At 41.8% G+C, this 15,440-nt stretch overlaps 1 protein-coding gene across 1 annotated transcript; it reads left to right on the top strand.

The window, feature by feature from the left end:
- The first annotated feature begins 411 nt into the window (after positions 1-411).
- Positions 412-8,925, top strand: LOC140993673 (major histocompatibility complex class I-related gene protein-like). Its single transcript, XM_073463182.1, has 6 exons — positions 412-513; positions 1,393-1,662; positions 6,231-6,509; positions 6,818-7,120; positions 8,299-8,406; positions 8,785-8,925. Exons 1-6 carry the CDS (start codon positions 441-443, stop codon positions 8,841-8,843), a joined length of 1,092 nt encoding a protein of 363 aa, XP_073319283.1. The 5' UTR covers positions 412-440; the 3' UTR covers positions 8,844-8,925.
- Positions 8,926-15,440: the final 6,515 nt, after the last annotated feature.

The following is a 15,440-nucleotide window of genomic DNA, read 5'->3' as shown; positions in this document are numbered from 1 at the left end:
CTTTTCTACCAGCCAATTTCCATTCTGAACTCACTCAGTTAATTCAGTTGATCTCATGCTACAACTGAAGGGTGGCGTAATAAAGACAAAGTTCAGACACACACGTACATTAATGTGTTAAGTTGTCCTTCATGAAGTTGAACTGACATCAAATAATATTTAGCACCTCTATCTATATCTATATCTATATACACCTCTATATCTGAAACTACATTATTTGAGTACAAGAACTTCAATTTATTTTGAGTTTACAAAGACCAGAGACCACAGGAAAACCTTCTGAAGAAGTTTTACCCGTCTAAACCTCTCATCCCCGCTGGGGGGAGCTAAAGACACAGTGAGGGAAGGAAGGAGGCGTGTTATCCAAATAGAAAACACTTCCTCCCTTTCGTCGCACCATGAAGACTCAACTCCACTGACTCAACTCAGCTGTTAAGTGGATGAAACTTACTTCTCATCAGAACATGAAGATCTTCATTCTCTTGCTTCTCTCGAGCCACTTTGCATCTTCAGGTAAGATAACTTTCCTTGAATTACTTCCTGAAAGCAGTTTATGAAACACAGAACAGTTCAGCAGTAAACTAGTGACCTGAAGATGGAGGCTGCCTATCTTTATATTTCAGATCAACGAGTCTGCCCAGCTCAGGGTTCAGATAATATGAAAATGAATTAGGATGTGCCTCTATAGCTCCTAAATAACTCTGATTTGTGTTTAACTTTGGAACAAGCACAGATCCAAGTCTATTGTCAGGAACATACTGTAGTCCTCAAGCCTGTATTACTGTGCTGTGTTACTGGAGGCTGTATGTTGTAAGTGTGGGGTAAAACATAGGAGACAGAGGACTTCAGAAGCCTACAGGCCTTAAGATAGTGCCACAATATTTTTACGCTTTTTCACTGTACACAATATATTATATATAAAGGATATTGTGATGACGTGGGTGAAGACAAGTATTAGAACAAGTAGAACAGTCTGGTAATTTCAGAAAATGACATCAAGTAATGTCGCCTTTAAAACCAGGATCATGATATAACAATATCCACAATCTAAGATGACATATAGTCTCTTATCAGAGGAAACGGTGTAATATCAATATGTTGCAGCCATAAAGGATGCTCATGTTCATCTTAGAAGGGGTACCTGATAGTTAAAAGTACTTTGAGTGTAACTTCTCTTTAAAGTCTGTCCAAACACCAAAATGCTTCTCAGTAGTTGGTGGGCCGTACTGAACCCTGTAATGATAGAATAGGTAATAGATAAGTTAGATAAGAAGATTCATGCTGTAGATGGCAGGCCATAACCTTAAGTGTTACCATGACATCATATTTATGATGAGTGTGATGATGATGTGTGTATTTATACTGAATGTATGAACCTCTTCTGTCCTGCAGTGAGACACTCCCTGAAGTATATCTACACTGGCTCTTCTGGACTCCCAGACTTCCCGGAGTTTGTTGCAGCTACAGTGGTTGATGATAATCTGGTGGGCTACTGCGACAGCAGCAAAAAGATAATCGAACCAAAACAAGACTGGGTGAAAAAATTATTGGAAGATGATCCTGACCACTTGGAGCTGTACAAAGGATTATGTTTTGAGCGGGAGCCAACTAATTTCGAAGCCACAATCAATAGTTTGAAACAGCGCTTCAACCAAAGTGGAGGTACAGTATGTACGATGTTATGTATCACCTTTTACTTCATGAGCTGTTCTTTATAATTATAGAAATAATTTTGTAAGATTTGTATCAGAAATCTTTGGAATTTATGTTATCGACCTCCCTCTGTCATAGTACTGTAAACACGGGGTGTTTCCACTGAGGTGGAGCAGCTGTATTTGGAGTTGGATCAATATTGAAGAGCAAATGCTTATATTGTAAATGTTAAAGCGCAGGCGACAGAGAAGACGTTTGCGGAGGTGGTCTGTACGACCAGAAAAAGCAACTGCCGGAAATTACGTTCTGAGCGGACCAATCACAGCGCTTGCGGTCCGCGTCAACGCGACGCGTAGTTAGGATTTTTTGGAGGTGCACGTCAGGCTACGGCGTAGGGGTCTGCGTCAACGGCGTAGCTACGGCGTAGGTACACCGTCGACCTGACGCAGAACCATAAATTAAGCTTGAGCCTCACCTTGGATTGCGCAATCCCTCACAAACTGTTCTCTGCCATGCAATGAGAGCGTGTCACTGTCTCTCTGTATGTCGCCAATCAAATGTTTCAAACACTTTTAATATATGCCCCCCCTGACTTCCCATAGTTTAGCTGATGTATATAATATATATGTATAACCTGTTCTATGTCGTCCCTACTGACCGGCAGAGGCGGTGCTTTAAGTACTGGATAACTCCGCCCGCGCTAGCGCATGTCGAGTACGAATAACAACAGTGTCACCTGTGACCCCTGCATGACCCCCGGGAGGCTATATCTTCCGGTGTCAGCAGGCAATCGGCTCCTTCATTCTTCTCGCGACCGCGCGTCGAGGTGTACGTAAGTAAAGCATGGCCATTTAAATGGCTCGGTACAATTGTTACTGACGTACTGCTGGCTTTGTGCAGTCTCGTGCCTCCGTGGCAGGAGTAACGGGCTGACGCTTGTCCTCCGAGAGGCTGTCACCAGCGTTTTGCGCGTTGTATGTTGTTACCTGCTCTGGTAGGGTGGCTTTGCTGGTTTGGTGGCGTCTCCGCCCCTCACCTTCCAGCATTGCACACAGCTGCTGAGGGCTGTGTTACTAGCAGGTTGATGCTGCTTTGAATGCTAATAACTGTTTTTTTGTGTGTGTTTCTATGTTTAGTGTTCAAAGTATTATTGAAGGATTCAACTGTGTTGTTGAGGTAGGGTTCCAGTCCCTCTTCAAGCTCAGTTGTGTGTTTTGTCAAACTAATAACCTTGTTGGCGAAGGTTGTGCACCTGCCCCCTCTCCCAACTTGACATTGTGTTTCAAAGAGTTGGCGTTCCCGTCCCGGCGGTGTCACACTTTGTTTTGTTTTTTTGGCTACCTCTCCACCTGGTTCCGGATGGAGCATGCCTGTGGCAGTTGTATGGCGTCCCTGGAGCCTGAGGATGGCCATGACCGGTGTGTGTCCTGTCTTGGCGTGGATCACCTGCGGGAGGCCATCACCGATGAAGCCTGCATAAATTGTAGCATCATGCCTCATTGTGGCAGACCGCTTCTGTGCACTGATGAACCATGTCGCATGCTCGTGCATCGTCCACCCATCTCCAGTATGAGAGCAAGTGGAGGAGGTTCTCTGCCTGGTGTGCTGACAGGGGGAAGGACCCCACTTCTTGTCTGGTGGCCACCGTTCTGGACTTTCTTCAGTCTCTCCTGGATGATGGCCGTGCACCTTCCTCTTTGAAGGTGCATGTGGCAGCCATTTCATGGCAGCATGACCTGATAGACAATGCTGCCATAGGGCACCAGCAGCTGGTGTCTCTATTTCTAAGGGGGGCATTGAGGCTGCGTCCCTAGGTGTCCCCCAGGGTTCCAGCGTGGGATCTCTCCCTGGTGCTGAAGGCCCTGTCTTTTTCACCTATCACCCAGGCTGACCTCAAGTGGCTGTCATTGAAGACAGCCTTTCTTCTGGCCATCACCTCAGCGAAACGGGTGGGGGAGTTGCATGCTTTGTCTGTCAGCGAGTCCTGCCTGCGTTGGGGGCCTAATGGTTCAGGGGTGACCCTGTGGCCTAATGATGCGTTTCTGGCCATGTCAACCGCCCTAGTCACCTGGTGTGGTTTGATCCCCAGCGGCTGATGATGAGTTGCGTACTTTGTGCCCTGTGCGGGCCCTGGTTGCCTATATCAGTGCCACTGCACATGTGTGGCAGACGGAACAGTTGTTTGTTTGCTATGGGGGTCATAACAGGGGTTGGGCCCTCTCCAAACAGTGCCTTTCTCATTGGATTGTGGACACCATCTCTTGTGCTTACAGGGTCAATGGTCAAGCATTGCCGATGGGGGTCAGATGCCATTCAACACGGGGTGTCTCCACATCCTGGGCTGCCCTGAGAGGCGTACCCCTGGATGACATCTGTGCTGCAGCCTCTTGGTCATCGCTGGGTACTTTCCATCAGTTTTACCGGCTTAATGTTGCTGCTCCCCACCCGTTGGGTGTGGTCCTTTTCCCTGGGTCTTCAATCTCTCATCAGTAAGGTGGGTTGTGGGATTCTTCATGACACTGTTGGTATATGTCATCCAGTGCTTAAAGCACCGCCTCTGGCGGTCAGTAGGGACGAAATAGAAGGAAAGTTACAGTTGTAACTACGATTCTATGAGTCCCGGATGACCGCCAGAGCGCTCTGTCACTCAGAATCCTTGCGCGTTCACGAGCAGATTTTGGGAGCCGATTGCCTGCTGACACTGGAAGATATAGCGTCCAGGCGGTCATGCAGGGGTCACAGGTGACGTTGTTGTTATTCGTGCTCGACATGCGCTAGCGTGGGCGGAGTTTTCCAGTGCTTAAAGCACCGCCTCTGGCGGTCATCCTGGACTCATAGAACCGTAGTTACAACTGTAACTTTATTTTCGTGTGCTCAGCGATCTTACAACGGCAGTGAAGAGGCACTGGGTGAGGCAGGCAGTTCTCTTGCCTCAAGGTAGGGGGCACTTGTGAGCCCAGAAGTTCTAAATGCTACCCCGCAGCTGCAGAGTAAGTGACAGCGAGCTAGCAACAATCTTAGAGGCCATGGTTACGAGCGAGTCAATTGCAGTGATATTTTTTTCCCCCCTCTCCCCCCGCCTGGATTTAAATGGAGGATTTTATATCCAAGCTCAAACAATTTTCCAAACTGGACTTTCAATCGAAACAGGAGGTAATAAATAAAGGAAGACCAACAGCGGTAACAGCAGCAGTTGACGTGGCAGGGCAGTGACTGCCTCAGACACCGGCAACTGGAGTGAAAGGCAGGAAGTGCCACTACTAGCTGCCACTGCCACGAATTGAGCCAGCCCTTGCTGTCAAATGGTGAAAAATCTACTCTGTTGGGTTCATATATTTGTAAATCTGATTCTGATGGAGTCAGTGCCTCACCAGCCATGAACCTCACTGCACGTCACTGGTGTCAACCCTATATGTACATTGTCCTAAATAAAAAATACACAATTATTATATGTTATTAACTAATGCTTTGTCACTCTGAAAAACTGCATCCTTCAGTACTAATGAATTAACAGTTAAAATGTTAAAAATAAATAGTGTTTTATTTAACATACTTTTGTCAGATGTATGAAGAGGCTGTTTCTGTGTGGATTCACTGTTTGGATTGTGTGACTGCTTTTCAGTACATAAGAGGCAGCTGACAATTATTTTAACCAATTCTGAGGGATACATCATCAATACAACATCAATATATCATCAATAGACATTAATACAATCAGGAAATAGTTCAATATAATATTGATTCATGATTTCATCAAAAAACAACTTGGATAGAAAGAAGAATCAATAAAAAAATACTATTAAATTCACACTGTTTATTGTAATATAGCAGGTTTTTCCTCACTTGAATCACCAAAACTAAGTCACACAAAAAGTGCATGAGAACAAAGGTAGCTTACATTATTAATGCATCCATGAAGGATGAGTCTTCTGTAATCCTTCACTGTGATTCTATTATTCAAAACAAAAAGTAAATCCAGAATAACAATACACAATGATTGTAAATCTAAATATACGCCGTGAGCCATATTTACAGGGTTAAGCTTCTCACAGGAGAGGAAGTAGGAATCAAACAACTCCAGATAATACACCACAGTCTGGTGGGAAGGCAGATACACATTATAAATACTGGCTGCATTTAAACATCACTTAAAAGATATAAACAACACGTCATCTGGATGCATGTACACATAACTTAAAGGACACAACAACAGCGTATCAGGAACATGTTGGCAGAATAAGTTCAAACAAACTAACATGTGGCAGCATGGTCTCACACAGAGAAACATACAGGACACACCCAGCATATATGTCCTCCCCTTACTAAACTCCTTCCCTGCACACAGGTAGGTGAATCTCTTCACCAGTCAAAGCCTCACACAACTGATGCTCGACTTGACATTTTTTAACCCACAGAATATAACTATTATACTACACAACTAGAGAAAACTGTTTTTGTGTTAGTCCTCTCTACAATAGTTTGGACTCAAACCAGGGACGCTGCATCACTGTTCATTGTTGGCATCTTAAACCTTAAAGTGATGAGGTGAGGTGTTTCTCTCTCTGTCTCTGTTTCAGGTGTCCACATTTTACAGAGGATGAGTGGCTGTGAGTGGGATGATGAGACCGGAGAGGTTAATGGTTATATTCAGTTTGGTTACGATGGAGAAGACTTCATATCAATGGACCTGAAGACAGAGACATGGATCGCTCCAAAACCACAGGCTGTCATCACCAAACTGAAATGGGATGCTGACAAAGCTGAAATTAAATTCTATCAGAATTTCCTCACTGTGATTTACCCTGAGTGGCTGAAGAGGTATTTGGCCTCTGGGAGGAGCTCTCTGCTGAGAACAGGTAGACTCACATGACCTGATGTAGTTTAATGGACACAATCATGTTCATACAGTCTGCTCAGACTGAACTGCTGTTGTGTTATCACTGCAGTCAGTCTGACATTACATTGTTTTCTCTGTTTATTTTCTGTAGCTGTAAGATTCGATGTTGTCCTAACCAATCAGTACACACTGACATTTTGGCTGTTCTGAAATTTCTTTCCATCGATGCTCAGACTGTGATAGCCAGTGTACACTTAGCATGAGTTCAGTAAGTTTGCTCAGTCTCAGTGTTTCAAAATAGAAATGGTTTCATTGAACTCTCTCCAGAGCTTCCCTCAGTGTCTCTCCTCCAGAAGACTCCCTCCTCTCCAGTCAGCTGCCACGCTACAGGTTTCTACCCTCACAGAGCCTCACTCGTCTGGAGGAAAGATGGAGAGGAGCTTCATGAGGAGGTGGACCACGGAGAGATCCTCCCCAACCACGATGGAACCTTCCAGATGAGTGTTGACCTGAACCTTTCATCAGTCAAACCTGAAGACTGGACGAGGTACGACTGTGTGTTTCAGTTCTCTGGTGTGAAGGAGGACATCATCACCAAACTGGAGAAAGATCGGATCAGGACCAACTGGGGTAAGAGTGAGATCAGAGAGTGCTGAAGGGGAGTGCATGTATGTGGTCTTTTGGGGGGTATTTTAGCTTTTGTGCTCCAGTTAAGCTGTGAAGTCACCTTCAAAATAACAAATGGTAACGCCAGAAAAAAAAACATTTAAATCAACCAATGTATGCTGCTCACCTGAGGATCACCGGCCAGAATACTTTGATTTTGTTAAAGGAGCACTATTTTGTTTTGTGGAAGAAATTTTAATCGGAAGAGAAAGTTCTTCATAGACTGATTTTTTTCATGTCTTAACAAACTAAATAAACAAACTTTGTTTTCATGACTGAATAAACTGATCTTAAAGGTGTTATGGTCCGGCTCCGAGGCCATAACAAAATAAGGGAAAAGCACGTGGGGAGTTACATCAAAAGTATATATTTATTTTAACAAAGGGCAACTCTCCAAAAGCAATCAATATAACAAGTTATACCACATTCAACAAAAGTAAAACTACCAACCTAGGAGAATGCAAACCAAATTTATACAACAACTTAAAAGAACTCAAAACAATGCAGCATGATGCCAGGGATCGAGAGAGAGTGGACTTCTATGAGGGAGGGGTTTTATAGTTCTGGAGACAGTAGCCAGCTGCCTCCAATCCCCTGATGGCCAACCAGCTACCAGCACCCTGAAAGACAGACAGACAGACACACAAACCCTGGCAGAGGCCCTGGGGCCATCACAAAGGACAACACAATATCATGCTGTTTCACTTTGTTTATATGTGGCGGACCCTGCCACCTTTCTTCTTCTAACAGTGTTCCTTGGACCTTATTTTCCTCTAAACAGCATGTTTATTCAGTTATGGAAAGAATAAATATTACTGAGATTGTTTTATTACATCATTTTTAGTGAGTTTGAATTTCTTCTCCAAAACTACAAAGTGCCACTTTAAAGTTTAAAAAAAAGGTTTGAAGCATTTTACAGACTGTATTTTTTTGTTTGTTTGTTTGTTTGTTTGTTTTACCACACATGACAGGTTTGTGCTGCCTGTCCACTTTTTACTCAACTCAGAATAATATAGAACAATGATAAAACAATAGGAACAGGGTTTTATTCTAATTAATCTACTTTTCTCCTTCAAACCCAACACATACAGGTATTACATTATTCACTCACCGCACCAGTCTTATTGTATTTTATTGAACAGTGAAGCCCAGTGACAAGACCGTCCTCGTCATTGCTGCAGTGGTTGTTGTTGCTCTCATTCTCATCGGTGCTGCTGGATTCATCGTTTGCAAAAAGAAGAAAGGTGAGAGAGAAAAAGGAAAGATTTCACTACTTTGATTTCAGTCTTTGAGTTGATTTCTTAATCAGAGAAAGTAAATACAGTCAGCACTAAACAGACTGAGTATAAACAGATACTCAGTCTGAGTGAGTAGAAGAGAGGAATAAAGTGACTAAAGATAATCTGGCATTTACAACTGTGACTGAAATGATTTGTCTTTTGTTTTGATTTCAGCCATTAGCCCTCCATCTTGTAAGTAAAACTTACTTTGGTTCTATTTCAGCTGATCTGACTCACACTTCATGTTTTAGATTAACAAATGTTTCACATTATTGTGCAGATGAACCTTTTCAACACTGTTTCCTGTATGTATTGTTTATAAAAGTTCAATATGGGATGTTTGTTTCTGACCTGCAGCTCCTGACAACAGCACAGAGCTCTCTGAGCAGCTGAATCCAGAGACCTGAATGACAAACACACTCAGTGACTCTCCTGGTGTCACTTTATTTAGCTTTGCAGAACTAAAGACAGTAAAAGATGGCTTCTTGCACTATAAGTACACTTATATAAAAAGAGCTGATTGAAAAGGTGGGACTGTTCTATGTTCTATGACTCTGATTGGTTGTTTTATTAAGAAGACACTTAGTGGTGCTGACGTTTAAATCATGTGACTGTGATGTCGTCTGTTTATAGTCTAACATCAGCTTTTTACTAATAGAGATTTAATTTAATCACAAAAGTTGTGTTCATCTGTGAAGATTATCTTGATGAACAAAACATGTAAGAATCATAAACTTGTGTTTGTCACAGAGATTATTTTTGGCTATTCCAAAATTAAATAAAAAAATCCCATAGACTTCTTGTGGAGGGAACCAGGTCGATGCTAACTTCAGGGTTATCCTCCAAAAATATTTTATTGCTGCACCACTCTATAGATGAGTGTGTCTCTCGTATGAGCGTTGAGCATAGTGGGAGATGTATATCGACAAATTTACAACTATGAACTTATGAGACTAAACATGTAAAATCCTTTACATTGATGAACATGACTGAATGTTAAACTCAAATGTATTGTTCTTTCTTTTTGTGCTGATGTTTGTCTTTTCAATAAAATCCTCACATTTTAAAAAGTTTGGTCCACATGCTCATTTGTGACGACACTTCAATATATTACCTGAACATTCAGTATTCTCAGAGGATTTGAATGAGGAGATTGATATCAATGTTAACTGTGAGTAGAGTTAGCTCCCAGACAAGGTTAGCTTAGCTTAGCATGGACACTGAAGTTAGAGATTAAACAGCGAGTATCTCTGTTAAAGGAGCCTTCTGACAATTAAAAAGCTGACTGACTGATGTCCTGTAATGCTTCACCTGTTGAAACATGTTTATTCACAGTAGTGATTTGAGCTGACGGTTAACACAGATGAAATGTACAAGCAACATACAACAATAATAGAAATGACTTAAATACAGAGGTAACCTGAGAGAAAATGATTAAATGTTACTATATAATACTCTAAATAATCAATATCACCCTTTCCTGTATGATTCCTGACTGTGTGGTGCTCATCCTTCACTAACATCTACATGGTAATTGCACTATAATTCTATAGAAAGATCCTTCTGACCGGTTGATAACTGGCTATTTGAATAAAAACGTGGAGTCTACTGATGTTGCTGAACAGGGTGTAACAATTGTGCCCAGTCGAATGAGGTCAAGCAGTTTAACACGAATACAAACAGCTGATGTGGGACTGACAGAGGTCGTCATCTGATCTGGAACACATGCTCAGTCTGTGTGAGAGGTTAAACGACTGTGTTGAGGGCAGGTCCCTCGGACAGCTCCAGGATCAGCACACTGGACAGCAGTCATGAGAGTCTGCCATGTTGAAACACCTCAGCTGTACATGTATGTAAAAATGAAAAACAAAGATCATGTTTGTCTATCCATTGCTAAAGCTATTAGAAAGCTGTTGCACAAGAATGGCAAAGGAAGTGCAGACAAAATTTCCCAATGCTAACATGCTAGTTTGACAGTGGTGAGCACCAACAGTAGCCATGTTTGTTACGTTACGTTCATCTAACTGTAGAGCAATGAATCTCTGTCTGTATGTAGGCTAGGCTATATGTTATTCACATCATCTACTTCATACTTGGCAGGTTTGTTGCTGAGGACTGAAGGAAGTGCAGTGTCAATTGTGTAACAATTTGGACAAAACACGTTCAATATCAATACGTTTTGAATAAACGGCAAACATCGCTCTGTGCAGCAGTGGGGGCGTGGATTCAGATCTCTGGCTTCATTGTTCTGCAGACTGATCTGATCTTTCTCAGGTGATCTCATGGGGAAGCAGATTTAAAAAGATGAGATGACAACTTCCTGGAGTGACACATTCCAGAAACAAAACATAACAAAGCAGAATGTTTGAGAGTCTGAATGAGTGGGGAGGTGCGGTGAGTGCAGGTTTTCTATCCTTCAGTGAGAACTGGTGGTGAGATTTTACGTTAAAGTAACAACAATAGCTGGCTAGCTAACATTAGCCTCGTGGGCCAGAATGTTTGTGGTTGTTTAGTAGATTAGAATTGATGGTGAGATTTTACATTACATTCGCACCATCAGCTGCTCGGGATGCCTCTCTCATTGATTGTTGTCCGGCTCAGAAAGTACAGATTGTAACTCGTGACCATCAAACATGTTTGATCTTATCGGAGTGGCCCTGATGAGTCTGTGAGCAGTTCAGTACAGCACATTATCAGATCATCTGTGTGGAACAGCTGGTTTATATAACTACTTTTGATAATGTTTCTTACATGTGAGCGAGACATGAGGTAGTTGTATGAGAAGCAGCTGAGGCCAATATTGAAAACTTAAAGGTGCAGTGTGAAGAATTGGCCATCTTTCGAATTCATACCCAAAACAACCAGGGGACAGCATATGACCAGAGTAACCGCTAACTTCTATTAGCTAGCTAGTTAGGTAGCAGTGCAACGAGCGGTTCGGACTGTGAACTCAGACCACTGGGGGAGTGTTGGTGTGTGTCTGGGGCTTTCTGGTTAGCGAGCTAACTCAACAAAGAGATCATAATGTCAAATCTGTCATTTCTTTACATCCTGTTGGTCATTTTATTTAGGTGTCTTTTTAAAAATGTTTCCAACAACAATTCTTACACATTGCACCTTTAACCTGGATACTGGTGGTATGAGTAACATTTCATAGATCATCATGAAAGGTTCCTCATACCACCAGGGCTCTTATCTATGGTAAGACTAGTTGAACCAGACAGACAGTGATGGTGGTTGGACTGCTCAGCGGGCCGAGGCATTCATGGGAAGTTGCCGATGAAAACAGTTGAGCCAGGCAATGTAGTTTAGACTGAGCAGTTCCAGTGTAGATATAAGGCCGGGTCATACTGCAGAGTTTCTGCTGTTTGTTGTTTGTTTGGCTGAGTGAAGGATTTAAAGGCAGCTTACAGATGTTTAGGTCAGGGTTAGAGAATAGTGTCTCCTGTGAGAGGGCTCAGTAGATTTGTAGTGGACCAGTCTGATACCCACTGCAGTTCAATGATGGGTCGAAACGTCATTTAACATGAATACTGTGCAACCAACTGTTGGTACATTTTACTGAGTATTGATTGTTGATGAATTTTCATTAATCTGATTAACCCAGGTGAAGAAGGAGATTCAGGAGATTCCCTGTCTGTGATTATTTAACCTGCCACAGAATACTCTGTGGAAATGTGCTTACCTGAGTCATGTTGTTACTGATGGGAGAATATGGAGTTTGATCTATCACAGAGCCAGTGCATCTGTCTTATGAGATATACTGATATATATATCTGCCCAGCTGCTTAATACAACCGTTTCTTCCACTACTAACAAGATCTAGTGTAGGGAGAGGAAAAGGACCCTCTGAGAATCAAGAACATGCAGAAAAGTAGCAGGCAATGCATTAGGTCCCAAACTCTTCACCAGGTCAGCAGCTGGGGGAAGTAAACTTTCCAGAATGCGTCTTGTGATATGTAATGGTGCAAGGCTTGGATCTGCATTCAAAAGTTCAATTTGAGACCTCCAGGAATCATAATCTGCTTCATGTTGTGGTTTTGGAAGCTTCCCTGAGAAGGTGCGTAGTCGGAGTGAAGACAGAGGTTGAATATTTACATCATCTCTGCGCACAATATGCTCAACTACAACTCTTTGTACCTCAGGGGGGTTCAAGTCATTTCCAGAGAGCGAAATTCTCGGTCCCAGATTTACAGGTGGGTTTGGCTGGGATTGAGGTTCTTGCTGGTCAGTGGAGGAATGACCTGCTTGCTGTGAGGAAAGTACCTCAACAGTGTCTTCCTATTCATACTCCTCTCCAGTAGCCGCTATTCCCAAATGTGCACTTATTTGATCAAAGACTCCCTTCAAGACGTTGTCAAAGGATTGGCCACTCTGCTTGGAAAGACGTCTCAGCACTTGGAGGTAGTCAGGGGATAGGGTAGTCCCCACTGTGACTGTGGCAGCGCGCTCACTTGAAAGTAATGAAATAACAAATTCAACGTCTGCAGGTACACGAGATGTGTAAGTATATAGCAAATGCGGTTTTAGCTGTGCCAAGGCAGCAGCGTTAATAAATTCGACGGCCAGGTTTTTGTTAAATGGACTTTCACGTTCTGTAACAGTAAATGATGTTTTAAGTTCACCGTAACTACGTAAATGATCAATAATCTCATTTTCTGCTTGAGTGTTTGTTACACCAGCAATGATAACAGAATGAGCAACATTGATACCAAGTTCCTCAAAGGGATCCATATTTCAACTCACCCTTTTTTTCTTAAGTGTAACACAACACAGACACAAAAACATTCACAATAACAGTCTCCTGGCTAGCTCGCCACACATGTAACGCATAGGGGCTAGGCGGTTGACTACGGCTACAATAGCGGCAACAGAAGTCTGTTCTTTAAAGGAGCCTGGATTGTGAATGAATGGATGAGACAGTAGTGCAGATTGAGTGTCTGTATTCAGAGAAATATTTACAAAAAAACAACCAATACAAACAATACACCATTCCAATATTCAAAAAATGGATTACCCACAATAAATCAAATGTTCTGTTGTTCACAATAAAGTTCTCAAGGAAAAAACGTTCAGTTCATATCCTTTTAATCCAAAAGGGTTTGTCCAGATCGGTAGGTGTGAGACTTTGTTCTACCGGTTCATTGATCTAGCTCGCCATGTAAGTTGAGATGAATGGATCAAGGTCCATGAGAAGAAAATCCAAAGTTGGTCCAAAAAAAACAACATGACCTAAAAAGGCCAAAAATACACATCAGTATTCCATTTGAAATAACCAAGTCAGTATCAAAAATAAAATCAATGTATGCTTAAACATTAGCAGCAGCAGAATTAATTATTTAATTCATTAATTGTCTTTAATAAATCAAAGTTACAATAGTAACCAAACCACCTTAACCTAGTACCCCAGTACCATGTTAATATTCAAGGTCAAAGTCAAAAATCAAAATCAAAGTCAAAATGCACCTTTTATAATTCATCAAAAACATTCAATATTAAATTTCAAACAAATCAAGCAGAGTAAGACTCAAGTGTTTCAATAATTGTGCAATACTCATTCATTCATTAAATACGTAGTTACGTTCACATAAATGTGTCAATGATGAACAAACCTCATAGCAGTTGTAGCGTCAATCAAAAAAGTGACATAACTGTTCAAAACAAGAATAACGCTCTAAACTACATGAGCGAGTAATTAAACTAAAATATCATCTACAATTCGGCTGTCTTATTTTAAACAAAAATAATTGTTTACTTTCGAACTGAGGGGTCAGAGCTTAGCTTCCATGCGCGGCCCAACGGGAAATCCACAGCGTTTTCCAGATGGATTAGTGAACGGGTTGAGTTCAATAACGACTCTGGTGAAACAGCGTGTTAGTGAGCAATTACACGGACACGGTTTCAAACGATCGATTCAGAGAGCTCCAGTCAAATGTTTGCGACGCTGACAATAGCATGCCACACTTACAGTGGAGACAGAGGAGGAAGTGAACTCCGTGACCCGTGATTAAAGGAAGTTTGAGGTCACGGGAAGTGGGCCCGCAAAATAAATTAATTAATTAATTAAATGAATAACTAAATGCGGGTTACATTTGCTTAGCATTGAAGTTAGAGATTAGACAGCGAGCCAGTATCTCTGTTAAAGGAGCCTTCTGACAGTTTAAGCAACATTATGTAACTTTTTCAGCTTCAAAATCATTTTGATGGTACAGTGTCTTGTAACAGGGTGAATGGTATCTCTGTCACTTGTTTCTGCACTATGTAACTTCAGTGAGAGGGTCGGATCACAGCGTTGTATACACGTTTACTTTAACATGCAAGTTTTCAACACACAACATTGTTATGACGTAATGACTTTTGTTTGTAGTTAGCACCCACATTACATCTGACAGATTGTTACAGACCTGAGATTTGTTATCGTTCTTTTGTACTTTCTGGGTTTTAATTACCGTATTCCTGTTTCAAGACTACATTGTCATTAATGTATTTATTTCTTACCACTGATATTTATGTTATTGGGTTTTGTCCTCTAATTTGTATTTACTAAGTTCTCCTTGTGGTTATAATAATCTCATTTCATTCATTACTGTTCTGCATATTGCCTGTTGCTCTTGCATTAATAAAGTCTAATGGTATTTTTCACATTAAAGGTGTTTTAATGTTTTCTTTGAACAGGAAGTAGATTTTGGAAGAAAAAAAAAGATGTCCTCATGTGGGGACGATGGTCTTGTTTTACTGTATAACATAATAAAGTCACCAGTGTGAAGCAAAGAATAAGAATTGCTTCCGACTCATCTTCTCATGGATGAAGACCTTCAGCTGCAGTGTTACCTGCGCTGATGAGGATTAGGGATGTGTAAAGTGAAGTTCTGTGTAGGGTTTCTTTAGCAGGATTTTCTGAGCCTCTGGGGAGTTGTGCTATGAAAACCCACATAGATCTTCAGAGGGCAGCACGGTGGCTCAGGGGTTAACACTGTGGCTTCACAGTAGAGGGTACTGGGTTT

The sequence above is a fragment of the Pagrus major genome, chromosome 3 (assembly GCF_040436345.1).
Source record: "Pagrus major chromosome 3, Pma_NU_1.0".
In the NCBI taxonomy this organism is placed as follows: Eukaryota; Metazoa; Chordata; class Actinopteri; order Spariformes; family Sparidae; genus Pagrus; species Pagrus major.
The sequence above is the reverse complement of the archived record's forward strand: the minus strand, read 5'-3'. Positions and strand labels throughout refer to the sequence as shown.

Excerpts from the sequence above, each read along its gene's own strand:
- LOC140993673 (XM_073463182.1), top strand. The coding sequence starts at position 441 with ATGAAACTTACTTCTCATCAGAACATGAAGATCTTCATTCTCTTGCTT. Across the intron at positions 1,663-6,230 it reads GCGCTTCAACCAAAGTGGAG|GTGTCCACATTTTACAGAGG; the intron begins GTACAGTATGTA and ends TCTCTGTTTCAG. Across the intron at positions 7,121-8,298 it reads TCGGATCAGGACCAACTGGG|TGAAGCCCAGTGACAAGACC; the intron begins GTAAGAGTGAGA and ends TTTATTGAACAG.